The sequence below is a fragment of the Perissodus microlepis genome, chromosome 15 (assembly GCF_051167445.1).
Source record: "Perissodus microlepis isolate ML-2025 ecotype Zambia chromosome 15, ASM5116744v1, whole genome shotgun sequence".
NCBI lineage: Eukaryota > Metazoa > Chordata > Actinopteri > Cichliformes > Cichlidae > Perissodus > Perissodus microlepis.
Genome location: NC_140475.1, coordinates 3,090,975 through 3,113,811, shown reverse-complemented (window position 1 = coordinate 3,113,811; position 22,837 = coordinate 3,090,975). Strand labels below are relative to the sequence as shown.

The window sequence follows — 22,837 nt, the reverse complement described above, 5'->3', positions numbered from 1 at the left end:
GTTTATTCACATCACATAAACCGCACGAAGCACTGATTTACGTCTAGAGGCTTTTGGCCATACAAACCAATAAGAAAAGTATTCTTTCAACCATTGGACAAGAAAAGGTCAAAGTGGGAGATTTATAGAAAAAAAAAAAAAAGAGCTTAACGGCACGTTTCCATGTTTTTAAAGCATAATTTGATGTTATCCTCAGACAGGTTGAGCATTATATTTACAAGCTCTGACATGAGAAAAATAGAATGAAAGTGAATGTGAGTGTACATTTGCACATTTTGCCAGCACTTGAACTGACGCAGTGTCTTAGTTTAACTACATCAAAACAACCATTTATGACATCCACTTAATTACATACAGTACCAGAAAAGCTTGGACTGGTTTGATACTTGATGTAATCCAGTGCAGATGCCAGTCCAAGCCCCCTTTTTTGCACATATTTAGTATATTAAATTTACCCACCCTTTTTGTTTTTGCCTGTGTGGATTCCAAGGTTTCTCTTTAAATCTGCAACTGTCTGATCAAAGAGCAGCTAAACAACACAGCAAATTCATCCAGACATCCGAGGGAAACATTTTGTTTAGTATTCCACAGACACAGTTGAGTTCGCTCGTTCCAACAGCTGCTCGCTCATGTTTGACCTAAAAATTACGCTTGCAAAACTTTCTGTGTGTAAAAACACATAATACAAAAGACAAATAGAGTTGTTTTTAAAATTTATGCCATTTATGATATCCAGTTATCTGTATGTGCATCACAAAGACCTATCCATACTTTACAAGCGCTTCAATTTTCCAGTGAGTTAAGACTGCGTCTTTATACCAACAAAAGGTAACAGCTTCCATACAGTGAAGTGGACTTTGGTCTGACTGAAAGTATGAATGTATAAATCATCGTTAAGCCTTTTGTGATATTCTAATATTTGAAATATGTAAACATTCACTGCAAGCATTTGCCAAGAGCAGTGCAGTCAAGAAAAGGATTTGGACACAGATAGCTCGGGGCAGTGTTTACTGCTCGTAAGACTGTAAGCATCTCCTGCATTAACAGGGCTGATTTGGGTCATTGCAGCAGGAGGCGGGCAGGGGCACAAACACTGTCAGGAGCAATGGTTTGAAGTTTAAACATACGAAAATGAGCACAGACTGTTGAGCGTCTTCTATTTGACAATCTCATGTACGCTCACTGACCTGAAACTGAGTAAGACAAAGAAGTGAATATAGAGGATGAGCTGATCGATTGGGAGGGACACACACAACTAAGAGTCCACTTCACTGAAGTCATTCTGAAGTCCCACATCTCATCTTCGATTTTATGCCTTCTTTCCCTGCACCCCAACATGAACTGGGCAAACTACAGAGCTCAACGTTAGTGCTGTTCTGTGGGCTTGTCACAAACAAAGCCATTAGCAGACAAAGCTAAAAAATAAAATAAAATAAAAAAAATCTGCCTTTATTGTACAATTTATAAACCCACAAGAACATATTACAGTCATGGTGGTGGATTATTTTATTGTCAAATAGCTCCAGACTAGCCATTTCTCACCGCTTTATCACTGCACTAAGCTAAGCTAAGCTAAGCTAGGCTAACTGACAACTAGCAGCTATTAGCTTGCCACTCTCTTTACTTCCTCTCTTCTCTCTCTGAAGAAGAGTTTCACAGCTTTTTAGATTTATATAAGCATATAGAGAAATATGTGTATTTTAGAGTTATTTTTACAGAGCAGAGAGTATGAGAGAAATACAGCACTTCATGTATTTATTATAAAATTTTACAGCTTGCATTGTATTGTTACTTATGGAAGCCCATTTCCGCCACTGGAGAAAAAAAAAAAAAAAAAAAAAAAAGAATCCATAACTCCAAATTTTGACTTATTTTCTCAAAATTTCAAGATATTTTCTCGGAATTTCAATTTATTAACTCTAAATTTTGAGAAAAGTAGCTAGAAAATTTTAACTTAATTTTCTCAAAATTTTGAGTTAATAACTCGAAACTTCGAGTTAGCGCTGCCAACCAGTAATCTACGTGAATTATGTCATTTCCTTGTTAACCGGAAGCTGAAGCCCTCAGCTACAAATGCTACAGCTAAGCTACTAGTATTACAGCCAGTCATGAATGCATAAATTGCTGATAATTTTCAGCGTGGCTTCACAAATGATGAAATCTTTGTGTTATTAGCTGTATCACATGGCGTTACTATCACCAAACGTGCTCTCGAAAGCGCCAATTTGTTGCGATCCGGTTTTGAGTGCAAATTCCATGTAGCTAACTCTAAATTTAGAGTTATTAACTCGAAATTTTGAGAAAAGTAACTCGAAATTTAGAGTTAAGTCGTTCAATCTAACGAGCAACATATATAATCTTAGAAATATTTAAATATAAATATAAAGCATAAAATAATAATCTAAATCTAAACGTTAGCAAAGCGTAGCAGCTAGTTTGCAGGAAAATGTTACTATATCATAGGATGTGTACATACATAAACTATCTCCTCCTTAACAGAACGACAGTTAAGAACGAACTTTGAACAAATATTGTCACACATACTTATTAATATCTATACATTTTTTCAATTTATATTACATCCCAATTCTTATGGATGTAATATAAATCGGGATGTAACATAAATATAAATATGTTCTTTTCTGATATATTATGTACATTTAATCATCTTAATGTTATGTTCATCGCTTGCGTTTGTTCGGCGTACGTCACCCATACATAATTTAACAGTCACTAAAATTGGTGTGGACTGAATTTTTAAGACGCACCACTAAATACACAATGAAATGATGAATAAATGAAACAATGAATAAAAAGCGCTGCTGCTAATAATTCTAATTTAACAATACATAAAACTATTTTAATACCAAATTCATGATGCTAAAGCAAAAATATAGTTACATGATGATTTAATCAAATATATCCAACATTTTTATATCCAGCATATTTTTTCACTACACAACACATGCCTGTTAAATGTCTTATTCATAGCACGTCAAAAGTTTGACCTTATTTCATATAAAACTACACTGTAAATATGGGGAACCTACAATTCACAATTTACCTCTGTGCTGCAAAATGACCCTGTGATTAAAACAAACAAAAAAATATATATATATTTTTTAACACAAGGAAGATTTAGTCTCATGAGTAGCAGCATAGCCCGACTCTGACCTTCCTTAATTGCCAATCCTCTCCTCCTGAAGACATTGGCAGGGTTAAGGGTGGAGGTGGAGTGGGGAGGATTATTATTTTCATAGTGGAATTTGGTTCAAACAAGCTCCAGGGAGGAAGAAAAAGCAGGGACAGGATATGAGGAAGAGTGCTGACTATGCTAAATTTCTATCCTGATCTCTGCCTTAGTTTCTCTTCTGTCTAAGACTCTGTCTGGATCATCCCCCTTATGCCCCATTTCCTTTCATTCCTTTTCTTCTCCCTCTCTCTTTTTTCTTCTTCCTGTCACGTGTAAGCGAGAGCGAGGTTGCCTGTGGAGGTTTAATTGGAGTGTGAGAAGTAAAGTGAATTAGAGCTGACTTGACTTGATTTTGCCGTGGAGGCACTGGCATAGCGCTCCCTACAATTAAGCATGTGCATGTCTGTGTGCAATTAAGCCCTGTCTCTTTATGTAACCACATCTGTATAAGCAGTCATAGCGCTGACTGATTGCTGTGACTATTGTCTTAGCGGTTAGTGTGAGCGGGTATTCATCTAAGCGTATCAGTGTGAATCTTAGTATAGGTGGTTAGCCTTCTCCAAATTTGTGTGTTTGCATATGTGTGCGTGTGTGTCAGTCTTCTCATTACTGACCATGTGCATGGCTTCCTGGCGCTGGGGCAGTGAGGACAGCTGGGACTCTGAGTGGTACAGAGTCATTCCCTTCCTCAGGGCACGAAGGTCACCTGGGTTACACTGCTGGGCACAAACGGTCACAAAACAAACACCAAAGGAAAAAAAAGAAAAATAAGACTTCAATGTGAGTTTTACCTAAAATTACCCAAAGAGTGGCTTCACTGCATGCTAATAAATCAAAGTTAATAATCCAAGACAGAGTGCAAACACACAGGGAATCCTGTCAGTTTGTCCACTTTGGCACTAATTTGACTTTAATATTCATTCTGACAACGTTGACAAAATCAATGTATTTGCCTCTATGAGAGATATTTTAACATAAAAACGGCCACTTTTTACTCAAATACTCAAAATCCTGAGGTACTCGCAAGTACCATCACCAACATTTGATAGAGATTAGCCCAGTTTTGTGCACATAAACCGAGAAAACACTGCCTGTGAAGCAATTTTACATCAATTTGCTCTTCTTGCATCTGTGTCACTAGATGCACAACTACCAGCATCTTTGTTACTACCCGGGGTTTGCCCGTTGGTATTTCCATCCAAGGGGGTTTATTAAAGTCTTTGGCTGTGTCTCCCTCACCATACAAGGCACTTTTCCTCATCATCACTCTCACGCCATTGCTCGTGTGCGGAAGTATCCCGTTTTGCCTTCATTGAGGTTCACTACATAGGGGCAACATGCCTAATATTTGTCCTCATTAGCAGCCAAAGACCACTGGTTCCTGGGGGGCAGTTACCAGCCCAGCTTCGCTCTGCAGGCAGGGACACGGCAAACACCACTGTTCCTTGTGACATTTCTCGTGTCGCGCACTAGTGTTCCCTCTGTGCGTGGCGCGGTGCATGGACACACGTGATGCCTGGGAGCGCTCGGCTATAAATAACCCGTTGAGCTGTGGGTGTGTGTCTATGAATGCCCGGACATTGTGCTGTGTCGTCTGCCTTTGTATTATTTTTGTGTGTGTGTGTGTGTGTTTGTGAGACACACTCAGGTGCACGCTCGCACACACAAAGCCACAATCAGCATTCCCCTCGTCTTCCCCGTCCTTTGATATTCCTGCTCCTCTTCTCTCCTCCAACTCAGTATCCTTGTAATGTTCCTCTAACCTTTTCCAGTCCTCCCCCTGGCGCTTCTTGATCTATCCTTTCGGTTTCCATATTCATGCCCTCAATAGTGCATCTTTTTTGACATCTCTATAAGCTTTGTGTCTGGTAACCTTAAATGTCAAAATCAGGAGGGGTGACACAAACGCATAGTTGATCACCTGAATAAGAAGGCTTGCAAAAGAGTTTTACGTTACCGATGCAGACCTCTCCCTGAGTCTAGCTTTTCATTTAACCATCACACATCTCCAACTTTACTTCCCACCCTGACATGACCTTGACCGCTGAGACCAGCAAAGCCATTTGTTTGCCAGACAGCTGAGGACAGTTGGCTCGCTGCAGTCTTCCTGGCTAAAATTCAGGGGCCCTGCATCTTATCCATCCATCACAATGTTCTTGGTGCTGACGGGAAGATGCTGTGGGTGTCTTGCATCGTTTCCTGTTTGAGTTATGAGGGGCAGGGGTGATGCCACTTTGACAAAAGGGTAGGAAGGACAGCGGGATGCTCCTCCAAAGCCGTGATTTAATCAAATACAGGATGGAAACTGTTAAATCAGAGCAACTCGTGCTAGACTGAAATAAGAGGCGTTTCCTTATCACAGTTACACCGTTAGACAGTTGCGCTGTACATCATATGCCGGTGCAGTATGGATGCTAATCTGGGACACGCAGCTTTAGCCTCAGTATTTTTGCATCTGAAATCAATGACCTGGTCTTTAAACGTAAATACGTCGCTCTTCCATCATTATTGTTACCCAATTATGCCATGAATGCAAAGCCTGACAGCCATAACATTAAGTGTTTGAGAGTTTGGGGCTTATTGCAGTGACTCAGGGGACGGAGCATCGTCTGATATACAGGTCATTATGTGCTTACACTTGTCAATTTCATGACAAAGTGTCAGTGTGGATTGAGGAGGAGTGCATGAGTGCTTCACACACTGTAGTGAGTTGACAAAAGATATTTTCTCCACAGGTCTGAGCCTCTCTCAACGACGGCGCAAATTTCTGACATTGGGTGATAAAAGTGCTTTGGGTTGCAAGCTCCCAAATGCAAAGTTTACAAGATGCCTGACTCACCCTGACCTAAACCAAACAGTATTTACCAAGAGTGAACTTCCGACAACGTCCGGACCAGATTATCTCAACATCGTCCGGAGTTCGTGTGCGAGCTCGACTAGAGACAAGTAACAGCTGGAAGAAATGGGAGAGCTGAGTGGGAGAAAGCCTGAGGAGGATGCGCGTGTCTGAGCATGTCTGAATGTGTGCATCTGAGTGCACGCACCTGTTTTTCTAATTGTGTTTACACCTGGGCTGCGTAGGCCCTCGTTAATGTTAATATCCACTGTGGGATCCTGCTGTTAACTCCCTCCACGCTCCCTTTAGTATGGTTAAAATACCTCAGCCACGCTGGTCTGGAGGGTCAGCATTCCTGCACTAAGAGGCCATTGTTTCCTCTAGCTGAACACAAGTTTCGCTGGGCCGGTTTCATAACACAGGAAGTTAGGCAATACAATCCGCTGGGGAAGATAATCCATTGTAACAATTGAACCTGCTAATATGCACACACGTCATCAGGTAGGATATCATGAAATCTAACTGAATGGTAAACTTCAGTAATTCTTATTTTCACCAAATATTTTCCTGTTATCACCTCTGTGGGAAAGTCATGTTTAGTAACAACAACCAGAGATTACAGATTCATATTTTTCAGCTTCAGATTGACAGTCCTTCATTGTTCAGTTGCACTCACACAAAAGTTTCGGCCATGCATAACAGATGCCTGAATCTACCTGGCTTGCCCCATGGATCTTTAATTATTCAGCCCTCCAGACGTCAACACAAGCTAGGACATGCGTGTGTCATTTATGCACCAAAGCACAACGTAGCATTCATTCACTTAAGTTACCTTGTACCAAACACTGTGCGGAGCAGTTCCAAGGACAGATAAAAGCTTTCTTGCCAAGAAAGGCCACGTACAAGCAAGGGCCACCTGTGTTCATTCATTAGCACGGCATGCTAGCAGCACAGAAAGGAAACCCCTGGACACAGAAGCCACAACCCTGCAAGGCGGTGCACTTAACTTCCCGTGTTCTTGGAAAACCGGCACAATCACAAGGTGAATCATTTCTGTGGTGATGTTTGTCAATGCACTTTACTGTATTACGAAAAGTTGGAGATCAATATCAATATTAGGTGTGTCAATGATATGAAGTCACAACCAGAAACTGGTTAGTTTAGCACTACAGGACGAGAGGGAGTGATGGGGACAAAGCTCGTTTGAGTCTGATAACATGCTCTCTCATGATTTGACCACTGACAAGCAACAGAAGTTATGTGTTGTTTAACTTTTTTTTAATGGTATAAAAACATGATATATTATGTTAATTAGAAGTTCTAAGTGTTAATAATACTGTTATGTTAGCACTTTGAACCACAGACAGTGGCTGCAGCTTTCAGGTCCGGAAAGTAAATCCAAAGTGTTTTTACGGTGGCCCTGAGAGGCCAAACGGACTGCAACTTAAGAAATAAGAAAAATGCTGCAAAAGCACACAAAGTGTTTCTGGGGAGACAATAACCCGACGGACCAGTTACAGGAACCAAAACATGCTAAGTAAGTGTGTTTTAATCTCATGATTCATAAAATACTGATGAGGGATTTTTAGGCTAATAGTTAAGCTAACACACTTACCTCTCATCTTTTCTTTCCTCACAAAACTAATAGATCCACTTCTTTTAAGTGTCTCTCGGCAAAATTATTGGCATATTTTGGTTCCTGCAAATAGTCCGTCGGGTTATTGTCTCCCCAGAAACACTTCCCTTGTGCTTTTGGAAATCATTTGTTTCCTATTTCCGTTGTATTTTGTGTGCGTATGCAGCGTTTTTCTTATTGCTGGTGTTTTCTTAGGTTGCAGTCCGTTTGACCTCTCAGTTCCACTGTAGTTTTTGCTTAAAAACAAAATGATTTCAGGTCCTGTAATTTATGTGAAAATGGGTTTCTGAGTTGACTTGTGTAAATACTTTCCAGCTGCGTTTATGGGCTCAGTCGCTCATTTTGGGTCATGAAAATTAAGTGTATTTCATAAATCCTGGTCCTAATAGGTTTCAAACTGGAGGATTATCTGCGGTATGCTCATTAGCTAACGATTTGATATTGACAAATTCATAGCCGATGAGCAAGTGGTTTGACGGTCAGACCCACCCCTCCTCGTCATATTGGATTTGTTTTTTTTAGCCAAAGTGGAAATGGTTTCTTCAGAAGCCAGTGGATGATGTCACAGTCCCGATCTTTGCCGCAGTCTAGCTAGCGTCTAGCCTTTATGCTAAGCTAAAAAACACTACAGGCTGTTGCGTCATAATAACTTAATCCCATCAAGGGAACAAATCATCATACTCCTACCCTTTAAACATTACCACAGAGGTGATTCCTTGTCTGAAAGGCACAACATAAAACATTACTGCAAAGAGTCGCCTTGCCTTGAACAGCTGCTGCTTTGATAGTGTCAGGCCTCTACAGAAGAGAAAGCAAGAAGCTCAAAGATGTGAAAAGTCCCACCACCAAACGAGTAAAAAGAGTGAAAGGGCCAAACAGGCTGAACCAACCGGCCAGCAGAAGAGCCAACAAACACAGACATCACAGAAGATTACCTTTCTCGTCTGTATTTGCGATAAGCTATAGCGGCTATAAGCCTAGGGAGAGAAAAACATAATGGTGGAATGGTTTATTATGTTGTTTCGCTCTGTGAGGAGCCGTGAATAACAGCAATGGAAGCAACTGTTTTGCTGATGGATTTAAACACATAAAATTAAGGTAATGTATTTGTTAAAAAAATAAAATAAATCAGTCTCAACAGTTTCACATTTTGCACTGCATTTGAACACATTCATATCCCAACCTCACGTCTACAGAAAACAACGTGAACAAAAACTATAAGACGGGAGTTCATATTCTATCCTTGGACTGCTGCGAGACAATGTGTAACACCTAACTGTAGCGCGTAAGAGATAATTATGAGGATCGTTTAGGTTTCATGTCAGTGATAACAGCCTACACTCTGCCTACACATGAATCTGCTGGGATATAAGTGGGAAAAAAAGACTTCAAATTATAGTGTGAAATTCAGCCTCGTCTCTGTGCAACCTGATTTGCATTCAAACGAACCGACTCGCATCATAAAATGATGCGATAAAATTAAAGAGGCCAAATTATAAACTTAAAGCCTGAGCTGGTTTTTTTTTTTTTTTGCCAATAAAATCAAAAGAATCAGATTTCCCCTCACGTGACCAGATTAGTGTGCTTCGGTTTCATCATCTGCCGTTTGTGCTCGACTGGGTAAACACACCTCCGCAGACTGACATGTGACCTTCTGGTGAACCACACCAGCATTCCACACACACACCCCACCCCGTTTTTGCACACACCCCCTCCCTCACCGAGCCCTCCATCCTCCAAATTTGGGAGAAGTCAGAGCAAGGTCAGCTTTGGGGATAAATCCTTTACTCTGTCACTGTCACTTAATGCCTCTTTCCCCTTCTTTTTCCTCCTCTCATCTCCGCTCCGCTCCCACAGTTCGCCTCGGGGGCTAACATCAGTGCACGCTACTGAAGCTTACTGACTCCCTATGAATTAAACATGGATAAACATATTCTCCAACTAACAGGGAGCCTGTTGCAAGGGGTAACTTCACAGAAGCATTAGGCAACGATTTTATGTCATCGCAGCTTCCTGTCATGTGCTGAGGATGAATTAAAAAGTCGCACAAGAGGAGTTTAGCGAGGGTATAAGTTTAGACGGAAACTCAAGTGGGCTAATTGCGGCATGGCACATGTGCCTGTGTGTGTATGTCTATGTCCTTGTGCAAGCCTCACCTGTGAGAGGAGCTTATTGTTATCGTCTTCCAGTATCCGCACTTTCGTCTCCAGCTGCCTGATGTAGTTGGTGGAAGAATCTGGGGGAGAGATGAAGAGGAAAAAAAGAGAAGAGGAGAAGTGATTAGCATTTCAAAGACCTCAAGCGGAAAACGGGCAGGCAGGGCCACTGAGGCAGAAGGACCACAGAGAGCTCCAAAGGTTGCCGTGCAGTTTGAGATGCACATCATATCCTTGTGAAAGAGCATTATAATATTAGCTAATATGCTAGCTCTGACACTCAAAGATCTAAAAATATTAAATTGGCACCCAAACAAAAGACAAAAGGTACAAATTCTCCCACCTTTTATATTTTTGCACTATGGATGCAAATGTTGGTATGGGCTTATATCAGGTATTTATCTGGTGACTTACATTGGCATAAAAAGAAAGATGGCATCAGCTTTAAGATGGCTAAAAAATTGTTATAATAGTAGTAAAGATTTCATCCCTAATTTTAATTTTTTAGTAATTTTAGTTGATTCAAGTATTGGTTCCATCCCCAAATTCAAGCCTATTGGTCGCTTTGCAAAACAAGTTCTTGCAGCTGATGTCAAAGGTCAAGCACAGTGTTCACGCTGACCCATTTTTTGACCCCATACTCAACCACTTTTTCCTTTCCCAACTTGGTGCACATTTCTCCTGTTCTCTGTATGAAAGAGAGTCAACTGTCATATTTGAGATTTGTCACAGAACTGTCTGCAATCTGCACATCTGACAGTCTAACTGCCTAATTATCCCACAGAGGTTTACACAACCAAGGTTGATCTCAATAAAGCGGCACTCTGTGCTGACTTGAATCAACTTTACCGAGTTCAAATCAGGGACGGGAGCTGATGTGAAGCGCGGAGGTACAGTTTGACTCTGCAGGTGCCAGGGAGCCTGTTATCTAAAAAGGCATGTTTAATTTACAGAGAGAGATCAAAGCAGAGTTACGCACAGGAGCCGCGCTCTGGTAGCTACTCGGGAGCACAACACCGCACGCACGGCTTTATTTTGTTTTGTTTTCTAAGTGGAATTACAGAGAGGCTGAGAGCGGCGACGGCGGGGAAGCTGCTGATGAAAATGATGGGTTGAGGTTTAACAAGATGCACATGAGGACTCACAGCTGCAGGGTGCCGCACACGCAAATGAAACAAAGCTTCTCGCATCTGTTTGACAACTCTCGTCTTAGTTTGCCTCGACTTAAATGACCCTCACAAGTCCAACACGTATTTAAGCAAGTCGACAAGCACTTTGCAAGCAGGGGGCACCACTGTTCACAAATCAGCCCACTCGAATGCAAACCTGGATTCAGCAGGTTTGCAGTTACATGCACACAGCCACAGATGCTATCAGTTTCAGACATACTTTATGCAAACAGCAGGATGTTTCTAAACACGTCAGACAGCATACACACTCAGCTGTCTGCAGATCCATGAAGTTTTGGTCAAGCTTATGCTTAACTGGTGTCCTAAATCTACCTTACGTTATAGATGCAGAACAACATTTTAAGAACTGAATCTGGAACCTGTAAGTGTTCTCATGTCAGAATTGGTGCTCTGTATTAAATGCACTTTACCAGAACAGCAGTGGTAAAGCCCCCGTTGTCTTTCATTCAACTACTGTTGTCTTTTATCTTCTTTCGCATCATTTTTCTTTGTGTAATAATGTAAAACAAGTATGAAGAAAGGATATATTTTTTAAATTCATCGATCATCGATCTTTTTCCCACAACTTGAAAGCAGACAGAGCCAAGTCCAATCGGTCTAACCCCATGACTTTTTTTTTTTAAGAAGGGCCAGTGCAGACAACACTTGTTAGCCAGTGACTGGACACCTACAGGAGGCCACAGTGGGACGCTGGCCAGATCTGGTAATCCTCTCTTACTGCCTTGTGACACTCTAATCTGTATTCATCTGCTTGCCTGACCTGCAGCCAGATCTCAAGCTGATTAGGATGAAGGTTCCTCAGCGTTCAGTCAGCAAACAACAAACGAAGAAGACTCTGAAAGGGGGAGGGGGGGGGGGGGGGGCTATGGATGTTAACTGCTGCTTTTCTCCCCCAGTGTTGTGTATGTTGAGATTATTCACAGGGATTAAGATTAAACCATCAGTGTTCGAACAAACTCGTATTTTTTATCTTCTTAAGACCAAATAAATAACAATAAGATGTAAAGATGTACAGTCGAAGGTAAATATTGATGCAGTTTTCCATTTTAACTAGAAAAACAGAATTGGCCGTAAGTGATGGGTTCCACAGACGCGAGCATGAACAGCTTCTTCACATACCACAGCACCATCCCTCCCCTTCTACTCCCCACAAGCCTTTGATGTGTTATAGGAGGCTAAATCTCAAAGTGCATCCCTTCAGCATCACGCACGGCATGATTAAGTTGTCTTTCTCAAATATGTGCAGATCTGCTGTGAGAAAATTCACAAGAACACACAACACACACACAGAGTGCACATGCTCAGAGCTGCGGGGATCTGCTCGTGGAATCCAGCCGACACCCTCTCTCTTTAACACCCGGCTCCGGAGTCATCCTGGTGGGAGAAGGGTCAGGCAATTAAACTGTTCCCTGGCTCCCCTGCCACTCCTTCATCCTTTTATCCCCGCAGCCCCTCCAGCAACACATCCTCTCCCCTGCATCACTCGTCCACAAGGAAACGCTACAGATCATACAGAGATCACACAGCCGAGCCAAAATAGCCGCCTTTCAAAACTCAGCTCGGTGCATCTGCTCTTTCATGCACACACAGCCCAACAAAAACAGGATCATGGGAGAGGCTGTTATTATTTATGCACAGCCTGAATGCAATCTTAAACAGGTGAATAAGCGAGTAGAAGATGCTGTGAAGCAGTGAAATATTTCCAACAAGGCTGTAAACAATGCAGCATGAGAACGCTGGAGGCCCTGAGAGAGAGAGGAAAACCCGGCCTTTACGTGAGCTATTTTTATATCTGTGCTACTGTTGTTTACCCGCTGAACTGAGCTGATGTGAGACTGTATATATCTGTGTGCGCCGGACAAAAGGTGACGCAGACGGTGGCACGAGTCCATCCCCCCTTTCAGCGCGTCGCTTTTTATCACGTCAGTGCCACTGTGACCCACTTCCAGCAGCCACTCCCCTCCTTACCTCCACTCCCCTCCCACTTTTCCCTCCATTTCTCCATTTTACTACATCCCATTACTTTAACGACTCTCTCCATTACAGCTCTTTTGCTGCTCTGAAAGAAAAAAAAGAGGCAGTTTTGAAGAGACTGACCTGATCTTATGTCACAACAATAAAAACACATATGAGGCAGTTAATCTGACTGAAAATAGAGTTACAAAAAGTTGTTGTGACCCCGTTATAAAAGGGTCTGGGCTCCACTAGCTCCCGTTTGGTTGCTACAAGGCTCCAAGCAGCCTATGCCCATCTGTCTATAACAGCCCATCTTGCTGTCTTTGCTGCACGCCTCTAGCAGACAAAAATATCTGCGAGCCAAATCACAAGTGAAACAAGTGTGGAATTTAATACTGCACAAGACAGTGTATGTGTTATAGCAGCGGTCCCCAACCTTTTTTGCGCCACGGACCGGTTTATGTCCGACAATATTTTCACGGACCGGCCTTTAAGGTGTCGCGGATAAATACAACAAAATAAAACTAGTACCGGTACCGAAAAAAAGAAGATTTATTCAAAACACACGTGAAAAGACCCAGGAAAACAGAGTTAACGATAAAAACGATAACAAAATAACGCTGAAAACCGCTAAAAACCCTGAAAACCATACATTTCACACCTGAGCCTCAACTCTCGCGGCCCGGTACCAAACGACTCACGGACCAGTACCGGTCCGAGGCCCGGAGGTTGGGGACCGCCGTGTTATAGTATGAACTGTAACACACTGTAACATTTCATAGTATGACATTTAATGCATAATGTCTATTCAGTGTTAAATGGACTTCTGTCGCCATGAAAAAAATAAAGACCTTTAAAATAATTTAAATGTTGGAACCTCTGAGGCTGAAACCTGCAGCCAGTGCACTCATGCCAAAAACCGCAGTTCTTCAAATAGCCACTTGAAGGCGTCTCCAAATACAAGTCACTCGAGCATAGACTCCTTATGTTTAAAAGACCAACTTTACAGCACAAATAAACAAGTTTATAAACTTTTTATACAAGTTTGTAAAACTTTTAAACTCTAAGAAAAAAGGTGTTGCATTTTTCTCCTTTTGCAACAACAGTATGGTTGGTTTAAATGCTATATTAAGGCTTAAATTGTTAGTTGTTTGGCCACTTTGAGCAACAGTTAAACAGGTCGCTACCAGAAGACATCTAAGAAGCTGGCTGTCCACTTTAGTCAGTAAATGATTTTAACTTAAGCTAAGCAGCTAACTAACAAAGCTAATGCTAGCTAACAATTACGCCAAACCTTTTGTCCAATTGTGGCACATCTGGTTTAGAAACAAATAAATAAAAACAAACAAAAACAAGTTAGCAACAGCCAACTTTAGGCTTCATAGCAAAAGTCCACAAACCAATGGGTGATGTTAGTGTCTGTGTGCATCTTTTATATACAGTCTTTTTATATACAGTTTTAAGACTTTTCAATAAGTGTGAGATTTTGTACGTTACACTGCTGATTAGCAGGACAAGGTGGGAACATTGCAGCATTTCACAATACAAACAAACGTGAACCCTCTCGTAAAACCGTGCTCCGCCGCGCTACAACTGGCCAAACCTCCAGAGAGTTCCTTTAGTTTCTCTTTGAGTACTGTTATCTTCCAGGATGATTTATATAGCCTGCACTGAATCACCTCATAATGATAATGTATCATCCACAAGAAATGGCAGAATTAGTGTCACTGTGATGGATAGCGTATGTATAATATCATTCTCCTCCTTAAATTTGTAGCCTGCTTTTCCATCTCTTTATTAGTTCTTTTTCTCTGCCACACCCTCGGTGCATATGTTTCAAACCCCCGAGTGGAACAAAAGGTACGCCTGATGTTATCAGAGGTCACGGCAGAAGAGGGGGTTGCAACAATTATATTGACGAGTCTTAAAATTAGACCACACATATACATTTACACTCGACATTGGGCAGATAGTGGCGGGAATATTACAAAAACCAGCCTCCGAGGTCTTTGTTACATCAAAGTAGCTTTGGTAAAACAGTATGGTTAAAAAGGACCAGGCTTTGGAATCCCCTTATGTTTTCAAGTCAGATCCCAGGGCTGTTTAGAAAGCCTGCAGTGCATTGAAATCACTCTGCTTTTATTATTCCTGGCTCGGCTCTGGCTTTCATCTCCTATTCACAGCTGTATCTCAGTGTTTTAGTGCAGAGACATGTATATTCTCTCAGCGACGTGCGTGTCTAGCATGTATGAGTGCTTATGCACAACATTTTGAAGACAGGGAATGCATGTGGGCTGTATGGGTGTCTAAGCTGACAGTGTGAGCTCATGTGGGAGGGTGAAAGAATGAGTGAGAGGGTTCGTGCGAGAAAGGGGATTTTTTTTAACCCATCTGTGTGATGTGATATCTCTCTCTCATATATACATATATACACACATATACATATATATATGTATACATATATACACACATATCTCTATCTATCTATATATATATCTCTATCTATCTATCTATCTATCTATCTATCTATCTATCTATCTATCTATCTATCTATCTATCTATCTATCTATATATATATATATCTGTGTGTGTACATACGTACATGTGTTCAAGGCGGGAATAGGTTGGGTCAATTACCTCAAGATGTTGAAGAAAGTGAAACAGTATGGACTGTTTCTGCTTTTTTTCTCTACACTTACACCCGAGTCAGTGGTCAAATCAGTTCCACTGGTTACATAAAGCTTAAATCGTTATACTAAAATAGCTTTATTAACTGGCAACTTTTAAAATCTCAGTTTGGAACGAGCCGTATTCATGCTGGGAATCTGAAAGAGGTCCACCTTAAAAGCTGAAAAAGGGGGTGGAAAAGAGGAAAGGCAGAAGAGAATCAAAGACATGGAGAGACGCCACTCCCTCCAGCCAGCAGTCAGAGCTGCAGTAAACATTTAAATGTAATGTTTGTCTAAGTAGCTGCAAAAGTAATTCCTTGAATTATTGTTCCATCACTTTATTGCTTTTGTAAAAACCCATTAATTGCTGAACTTACCCTTAAACCCAGTGAGGATGGAGCTTACATGAGTGCGTCACCATAAGGTGTGTGAAGTACAGTCACCACCTCGAGTTACGGTGTTGTAACTGTTGGAAATGCATTGCTTGCATAACACGCCACATTTTCAAGCACCTTCAGCTGCTCTTAAACAGTGTGCACAAATGAAGATGCTAAATTTTAATCTGTGAATACAGATTAGCCTCCATTTGCGTTGCCAGGTGCAAATTTGCATCAACTCAGTTGATTACATAGGCTTTGTATGAAATCAAGCATGACAAAAACCGGTTTGGTGTGAAGGCACCATTAATGCTAGCCCATACCAAGCTACACACCAGTTCACCACACTCTCTTCTCATAATGCAGCTTCTGGCTTAATAAATGGTGTATCTGTCGTGACTGATGCTCTCACTTTTCTGCGATGGGGTCTCGCTGCCTCCAACTTTCCATGTAGCACTTGAACGGTGAGGAGTGCAGCATGACTGATAGAGCATTTTTAAGAGTGATACCAGTGGCTATATTTGTTGATTAAAAAAGAAAATGTAAAAAATTGTGAAATTAGCTTTTTTCCAGTTTTGGCTTCCAAACATTAAGATAGCAAAGATGACAAACAGACGGTACATTCATTTCACAGCGTTGCTTTCTTTTTCCCTTGATGTTGCAAGTCTAACAAACCTCCGCCCTTGCGTAAAAATTAAACTTTCATGAAACATTCATTGGCCAGTTCATCAAGATGATGGAAAGGGAAACTGTGTTCAACAAACAAAGAAACAAAAAGGAAAAGTTTTCAGTGACAATTGCCTGCAGAGCCTTTCTGTGCTCCATAATGTAGACATGGCTGTGTACTGTCAGCTCAACGAGATGTTCAATTCAGGCAGATTAGTTGGGAAAATCCTTCCCTAAGGAGACTGGTTAGAATGGTCAGGAATGTCAGATTGAAGATGGAAAAGTTGAGCTATAAGAGTTATGTCCAAGAAAGGATTTTTGATTACTGATGTGCATTTGTGTCAAAAGTGAAGAAATCTTCTTTAAATGTTTGAGATTTATTTATTTTTTCTTGTGACATTTTAGCCCATAGTGGCTGAGGAACCCAAAGAAACAGGGTTTCAGGCTTTCCTTTCTAGATGAACAGTTTTAATTTATCAATTACAAGCTAATATTTCATGTGCTGCATTCTGCAATCCACAAATACAGGCATGCACTTGGCCAGTTAGTTCCTTTGCTTGGATGCACTGTAATCGGTCATAGCCAGGGTGAACTGGCCAGGGGAACAGAGAAGAACAAGTTAAGTGGGCAACCATGCTGCATTAATGAGGGGGATGGCAAAACCTGGCAACCCAACCACGTAAACCACGGGCTCCTGGAAGGTCTTCAAAGCCTCGACTGGCTCATCAGCCGGCGGGGAGCTAACCCCATCTGACAAGACATGGCACCCACTCCAAGGGAGCGAGAGCGCCTCACCTCCCCACGCACTCTCCCATGCGCGAGTCCGTGCTTGTGTACGTGGGAGAATGTGCTGCGGAGAGAAGCGAAACATGTTTTGTTTTTTTGTTTTCTGTCATGTGCATGAAAATGTGAAAGTGTGTCTTTGCGTGTGACAACAGTGCAGCGTTACTTTACACTCGAAGGGAGACGACCCCTGCCGAGTGACTAGCGTGAAAGTTAAAATTGTCAAACGAGCTCCAGAGGGAAGGCTCGTGCGCGTCGACAGCGCTTAAACACTGACCAGGTGAGATCGGCTCTTTAATCATTTGCTGCTTGTCAGTTGGAAACAAAACCAAACACCAACAGCTCAGCGCGGCTTCAGCACAGAGAGAAACTACTAGAGGAGGTTTTTGCCTCGGGGAGTTTTGGGTGGCATAAATATTTCACGCACTTTGGTGTATCACATGAATAACATGGCCTTACGAAGCATTGTGCGGGCATGCAGTGGAAAGTAGACAGTTGAATGGATGTAAAGTGCACCTTGGACCTTGACCACAATAAAAATACTGAATAAACAAGCTTTGTGTTCTCGGTTTAAGAGTAAAAGCAGGTCTTCCTCTCTGCTAAGCATTAACTTTCAGGTCTTGTAAAGAGAGAAATGAATTACATCTGACCATCAGTAAATTAAATCGGCAATTACAAGGTTAATATTTGGTTTACACGCCGTTTTCTGGACAGTTTTTTCCTGTGGAAGATGGGTTCTGGTTCAGTGTCCCATCCTGACAGAAAAACAACATAAAAAATTTAAAAAAAATCTTCCAGTTACATGCCTAATAGTGAAAGCACCGAATCACAGTAGAATACAGCATCCCTTTTCTCTGATTTCAAAATAAAGACCAAAACTTTCAAAATCAAGGTTTTCAAAGTAAAACATAAAAATATTTGTGTGTTAAAAGAAGGACAAAACTCACAAATAACTAAAAACATATGGAAAGGCCGGCCCTCTGAGCCTTGTTAAAAACAAGTTTGGAGAGGATTGAAGGAAAGTGGAGAGAAAAGCAGTGGGACACCCAAACTGCTCTTCAATTACACTAACAGGCTTCTGTCAGTTGGAAAGGTTCTCTCAGTCCAGAAGTCTAAACACATTACAACATAGGCTTTCCACTTGTTTCCTGCTTCTTGCATCCTCATTTGGCCTCATATTTTCCAACGCAGATCATTCTGTCTGGATAAACAAACGGATGCTGGCATCGAATCCCTATTGACTTTGTCCAATTCCCCACGGTAATCATATCCTGTTATGCATCTAATCATGACAATTTCAGACATTCACAGTTACGCACAGGTCAGCTGGGGCTCTTCATAATGTCAGAGGTTATTCGCTTCCATTGAGTGAAAATTGAAAACTAATTCTCTGACGTCCAACGATCGATCGCTCTGTCTGTTTCGACGGTGGCAGAGAAAGAGGGAGAGAAGCCCGATTTATTTATAGGTACTCCAACAGACAGCGACGCTGACGCGCGCCTTGTTCCCATCGCACATCCTGCCCGACAAAGTGATGCCTCCCTCCGCTGTCTCCTCAGCTCGTCATCACCACCCTTGCAGGGTCAGCGGATGCCTTTGCACGTCTGCACCTACAGGCGTCGGGCTGAAAATACGGCTGCAATACAGTACGTGTGATATCCGTGTGCGTCACTGATTACGTACACGGTATGAGGCCACGCATTAATGCACAGACATTTTTGTATGTTTTTTTTATGGGAGATCTCCAGGGTGACTGCTAGCAAGGCTGTCAAAAATCAATACATATGGTTTAGCGCTTGCATTGCTTAAGTGCTACACAGTACTAGGCCACTTCTCAGACTTCTGCCCCATGCCCTTAATCTTTTGATTAGGCTAAAAGAAAGGCAATCAGGCAGCTAGTTGAGTTCAATCCTGTGAAATCAAAGCTGTGGGCTTAATTTAGTCCGCACCCTTACTGTCCGTGTGTGTGTGAGATGGCTATTCACTGCGAGACAAAACAGAAAAAGATTAGAGACATTTTGTAGATGGATTAGCTGGTAGCTATTGTTTGCCTTCAGATTGCCGTCCCGAAACCCTTCAGCCTACTCCTGCACAGCGCGTAAGTTCTGTTATTTAGCAGATAACCCTTTTTAAAAATCATCCTTTACCCCTTGGTTTACTGGTCGATCAAGGTCAGGAGCCAAACTACAAGATAAATGGACATTAAAAGCGCTCCAGTACTAATTTAAGAAGCTGTCAAGGGCTCGCTAAAGCTTTCAGGGGTGAGCCATATATTCTGTTCAGTCTATGTTGATTCCAAGAGGACCAAAAAAAGGCTTTACCGATATCTCACGCTCGGCAGCACTCAAGGCCCTCGACAATGAAGGTCAAGGGTCATAACTCTTGACTGACTCGGGGACGGGACGCGTCATTCCTCTAGATCAGCAACCATTTTCTGCTGGCGCAGAAGAAGACGATGGTGGAATTAGTGCGTTTCTGTGTATTTATTTTAAATAACAGCACACAAAACTGCACAATCCCCTTTGTCTGAATACATTCCAGTACAATGCAGCCATTTAGATCGGATGATTTGTTCGGGGGATTAGGAGTGCTTTGCTAGCAGGAATTATGAATATTTACTTGTTGAGTTAAATCATGTTTTAGCCAACAAAATAAAATGAAAAAAGTAAAAAGAAGAACATTTTGGAAATGTCAGCGAAAACAACAATTTAACACGTGAGTCTGGACGACAGATTCAAAGATATGTTGCCTGTAAACATGTGGATGTCATCAACGTGAAACCCCACAGTGCCCACGGAAGGCTTTGCAGAAGAGGCTTAAGAGTTGGCTGGCTTTACCTCGCACAACCCACAACCCACCGCAATGTGTAAACAAACACCAGAGGGCATTGTGGGTAGAGAACGTCCCCCCAGAGCCCACGGCCCTATTTAACCTCATTCCTCTCCCGTTACCACGGTTTCACCACCGCAAACCCAATAGCAGCCTCATTTGCATAAATCTGCATTCTTTTAAAAGCCTGTCTGACTGACTGCTGAGCTGGCAAAGGTTGTGCTTATGTAAGCAGAGTCTAAGAGCGAGCAGTTAGATGGTAAATACAGGGGACGTTCAACACTGAAACCCCTTTATTATCGGCCTCTGAAAATCCCATCTCCCGTGTGGGTTCTGATGCAATCCGCAAAGCGGGGCTTTTTCTTCCAATCCTGTGAAAATAACATTTCCAGTGACATCATATGGAGGTTTCATTACTGTTGATGCCAATATCAACCGCCAGTGATTTCATTCTAATGTAAATCGGAGAAAACAAACGGAAAAAAAAATGAGGGCAAGATTCAGCTTGTGACTGCGCTATTTAATCTATGAGCCGACAACATCTGTCTTGCTATGTGTCGACATGGACGGTATTTATGTCGACTACATCTCAAAACAAAGAATTACATGTGACAACATGTAGGAAATCCCGAAAATGACTTTGCATAAGAATAAAAGTAAGAAGGGGTAAGTTAACTTGATGCAGAGTCGTATAGGTGCAGCTCTCACTGCTGCCGGTGCAAGGACAGAAAGAGAAGCAAGAAAGTTTGTTCAACACTTACGGTTTAGGGTCTGGTCAGAAAAAGTTTTCGACCAATATATGGGTCCCATCAGTCGATATTAGAGACGGGGAAACACCACTCAAACTTTCTATGAGTGTTAACGTTGCATCGTTTGTTCACCAGGTGACACTCTGCAAAGTGAGCTCGCAACACCGCAAACATCAACCAGCTGATTCGAGTAGTCACTGACGGCATCAAAGTCATCCATGACTTCCTGCGATCAAAAAACGAAATTATTTTTAAATGTATACTTTTTTAGGCATGTATCGATATCGGTCTTAAACATCCTACATCAGTCGGGCTCCATTTCTAATTGCACAACTAGTCGAGAGTTTTGTAACAGCACAAGGACAATTCTCACAAACGAACATAAAACCCTGTCCATGCGCTGGAGTCATCTGGAGATGTACCAAAAGGGGCTATTGGCACAGAAACTGCCACAAAGAGAAAAAAGGTCTTATGTAAGAGCTGTTCAGATAGACAGTATCTCATCCAAACCACAGCTTAAAATTGGATTGATGCTGGATCCGAGTTCGCTCCCATAACAGTGATTTGAGAAACGGTGAAGCTAAGCGAAGGCGACAGCACTTATACTCTGCAGTCGTCAGGAAAGAGGGCCATTAGAAAGGAAACAGGAGAATGACAGCAAGGCGTACAGTAGGGAGACAGGAGACACTGTGCAGACAGGACAGAAACAGCCATAATAACAAAGGGAATTCTATTATAGCCTCCATTATGAATGGTTAGAGCTGGCTGGACTGAAGTCTCCACTACAGAGGAAAACAAGGCTAGCCAGGAATCATTATCCACGCCACTGATATTATCCCCTCAATTTTTTTGTTTTTAGCTCCAAGTAAAAGTGGCCAGTCTGTCTAGCTTTGAAACGTCTGCATCCTTTTCTGCAGAGGAAGCGTTCATAACAAGTCCAAACAGGGGCACGCTGCTAATAAACACATTCGCAGACACAGGATGTGTTTAACCTCTCCCCGACGTGAGGTTCCTGCAGCAAAGTAACAATTTAATCGAAGCGAACAAGTACTCCTTTTCCCTTTGATGGCAAGATGACACCTAGCTGTTCCAGATGGATACAAACAAAAGACTTCTTCATCTAATATTTAAGTGCATGAAAGATAAAGTCAAAGGTGTGAAACCTGAGGGAGAAGAGGAGTCAAGTGAGCGTAAATGCCGGCGACCTTTGAGGAAGAAAGTATTACGAGTTGTGACAAGCACACATTAGGCTCCACTCCTGGTTATTTTGGTCACGTGGCAGGCCTGAGAGAGCAGGGCAGCACTGACAACTTGTTTTCCTCGCCCAGGCCTGCTAAGCTTTCCTGAGGTGCCCGATCAGTCCAAATGTGTACAGCTAAAACTGATCTAGAGCCAGTGTCCTTCAAGATGGACCACTAGTCTCTTCATAGCTCTGCTTCAGTGGCATCTTTAGTAAAATCCCTGTGCCGAATTTAGCAAACACTGAAATTTGCTCCTTTTCTCTCTCATAAATTGAGTGCGGACCCCCCCCTGGTTGAGAACAACTGCTTTCATATTATTCCAATATGCCAATAACGATTTGTTTCAACGCTAAATTGAAAAAGTTAAAGAGAAATGGAGCCCGTGGTGACAAATACCCGAGCGGCGCTCTGTACTGGCAGAGGTTTAAATACTCAGCCCAATCAATAAAGTAAGCAGCTCCAATCATGTGAGGGTGATTAATTATACGAGTAAACACTTAACTAATGAAGCTAATGAACGGCTTCGTGGAAGCGGTGCCGTTGCAAACATTAACTC

The 22,837-nt window shown here is 42.0% G+C and overlaps 1 protein-coding gene across 5 annotated transcripts in view; it reads right to left on the bottom strand.

Annotated features, from left to right (window-relative positions):
* ccdc85cb (coiled-coil domain containing 85C, b) overlaps positions 1–22,837 on the bottom strand; it is a 46,547-nt gene that overhangs the window by 4,520 nt on the left and 19,190 nt on the right. The window contains exons 2-4 of one of the 5 annotated variants that reach the window (XM_084953242.1): positions 9,822–9,901; positions 8,601–8,642; positions 3,808–3,912 (exon numbers count right to left, since the gene is read on the bottom strand). In XM_084953242.1, coding sequence (XP_084809368.1) covers positions 3,808–3,912; positions 8,601–8,642; positions 9,822–9,901 — 227 coding nt within the window. The remainder of the gene's footprint in view (positions 1–3,807; positions 3,913–8,600; positions 8,643–9,821; positions 9,902–22,837) is intronic. The other 4 variants (XM_084953243.1, XM_084953244.1, XM_084953245.1 and 1 more) reach the window with 4 other exon arrangements.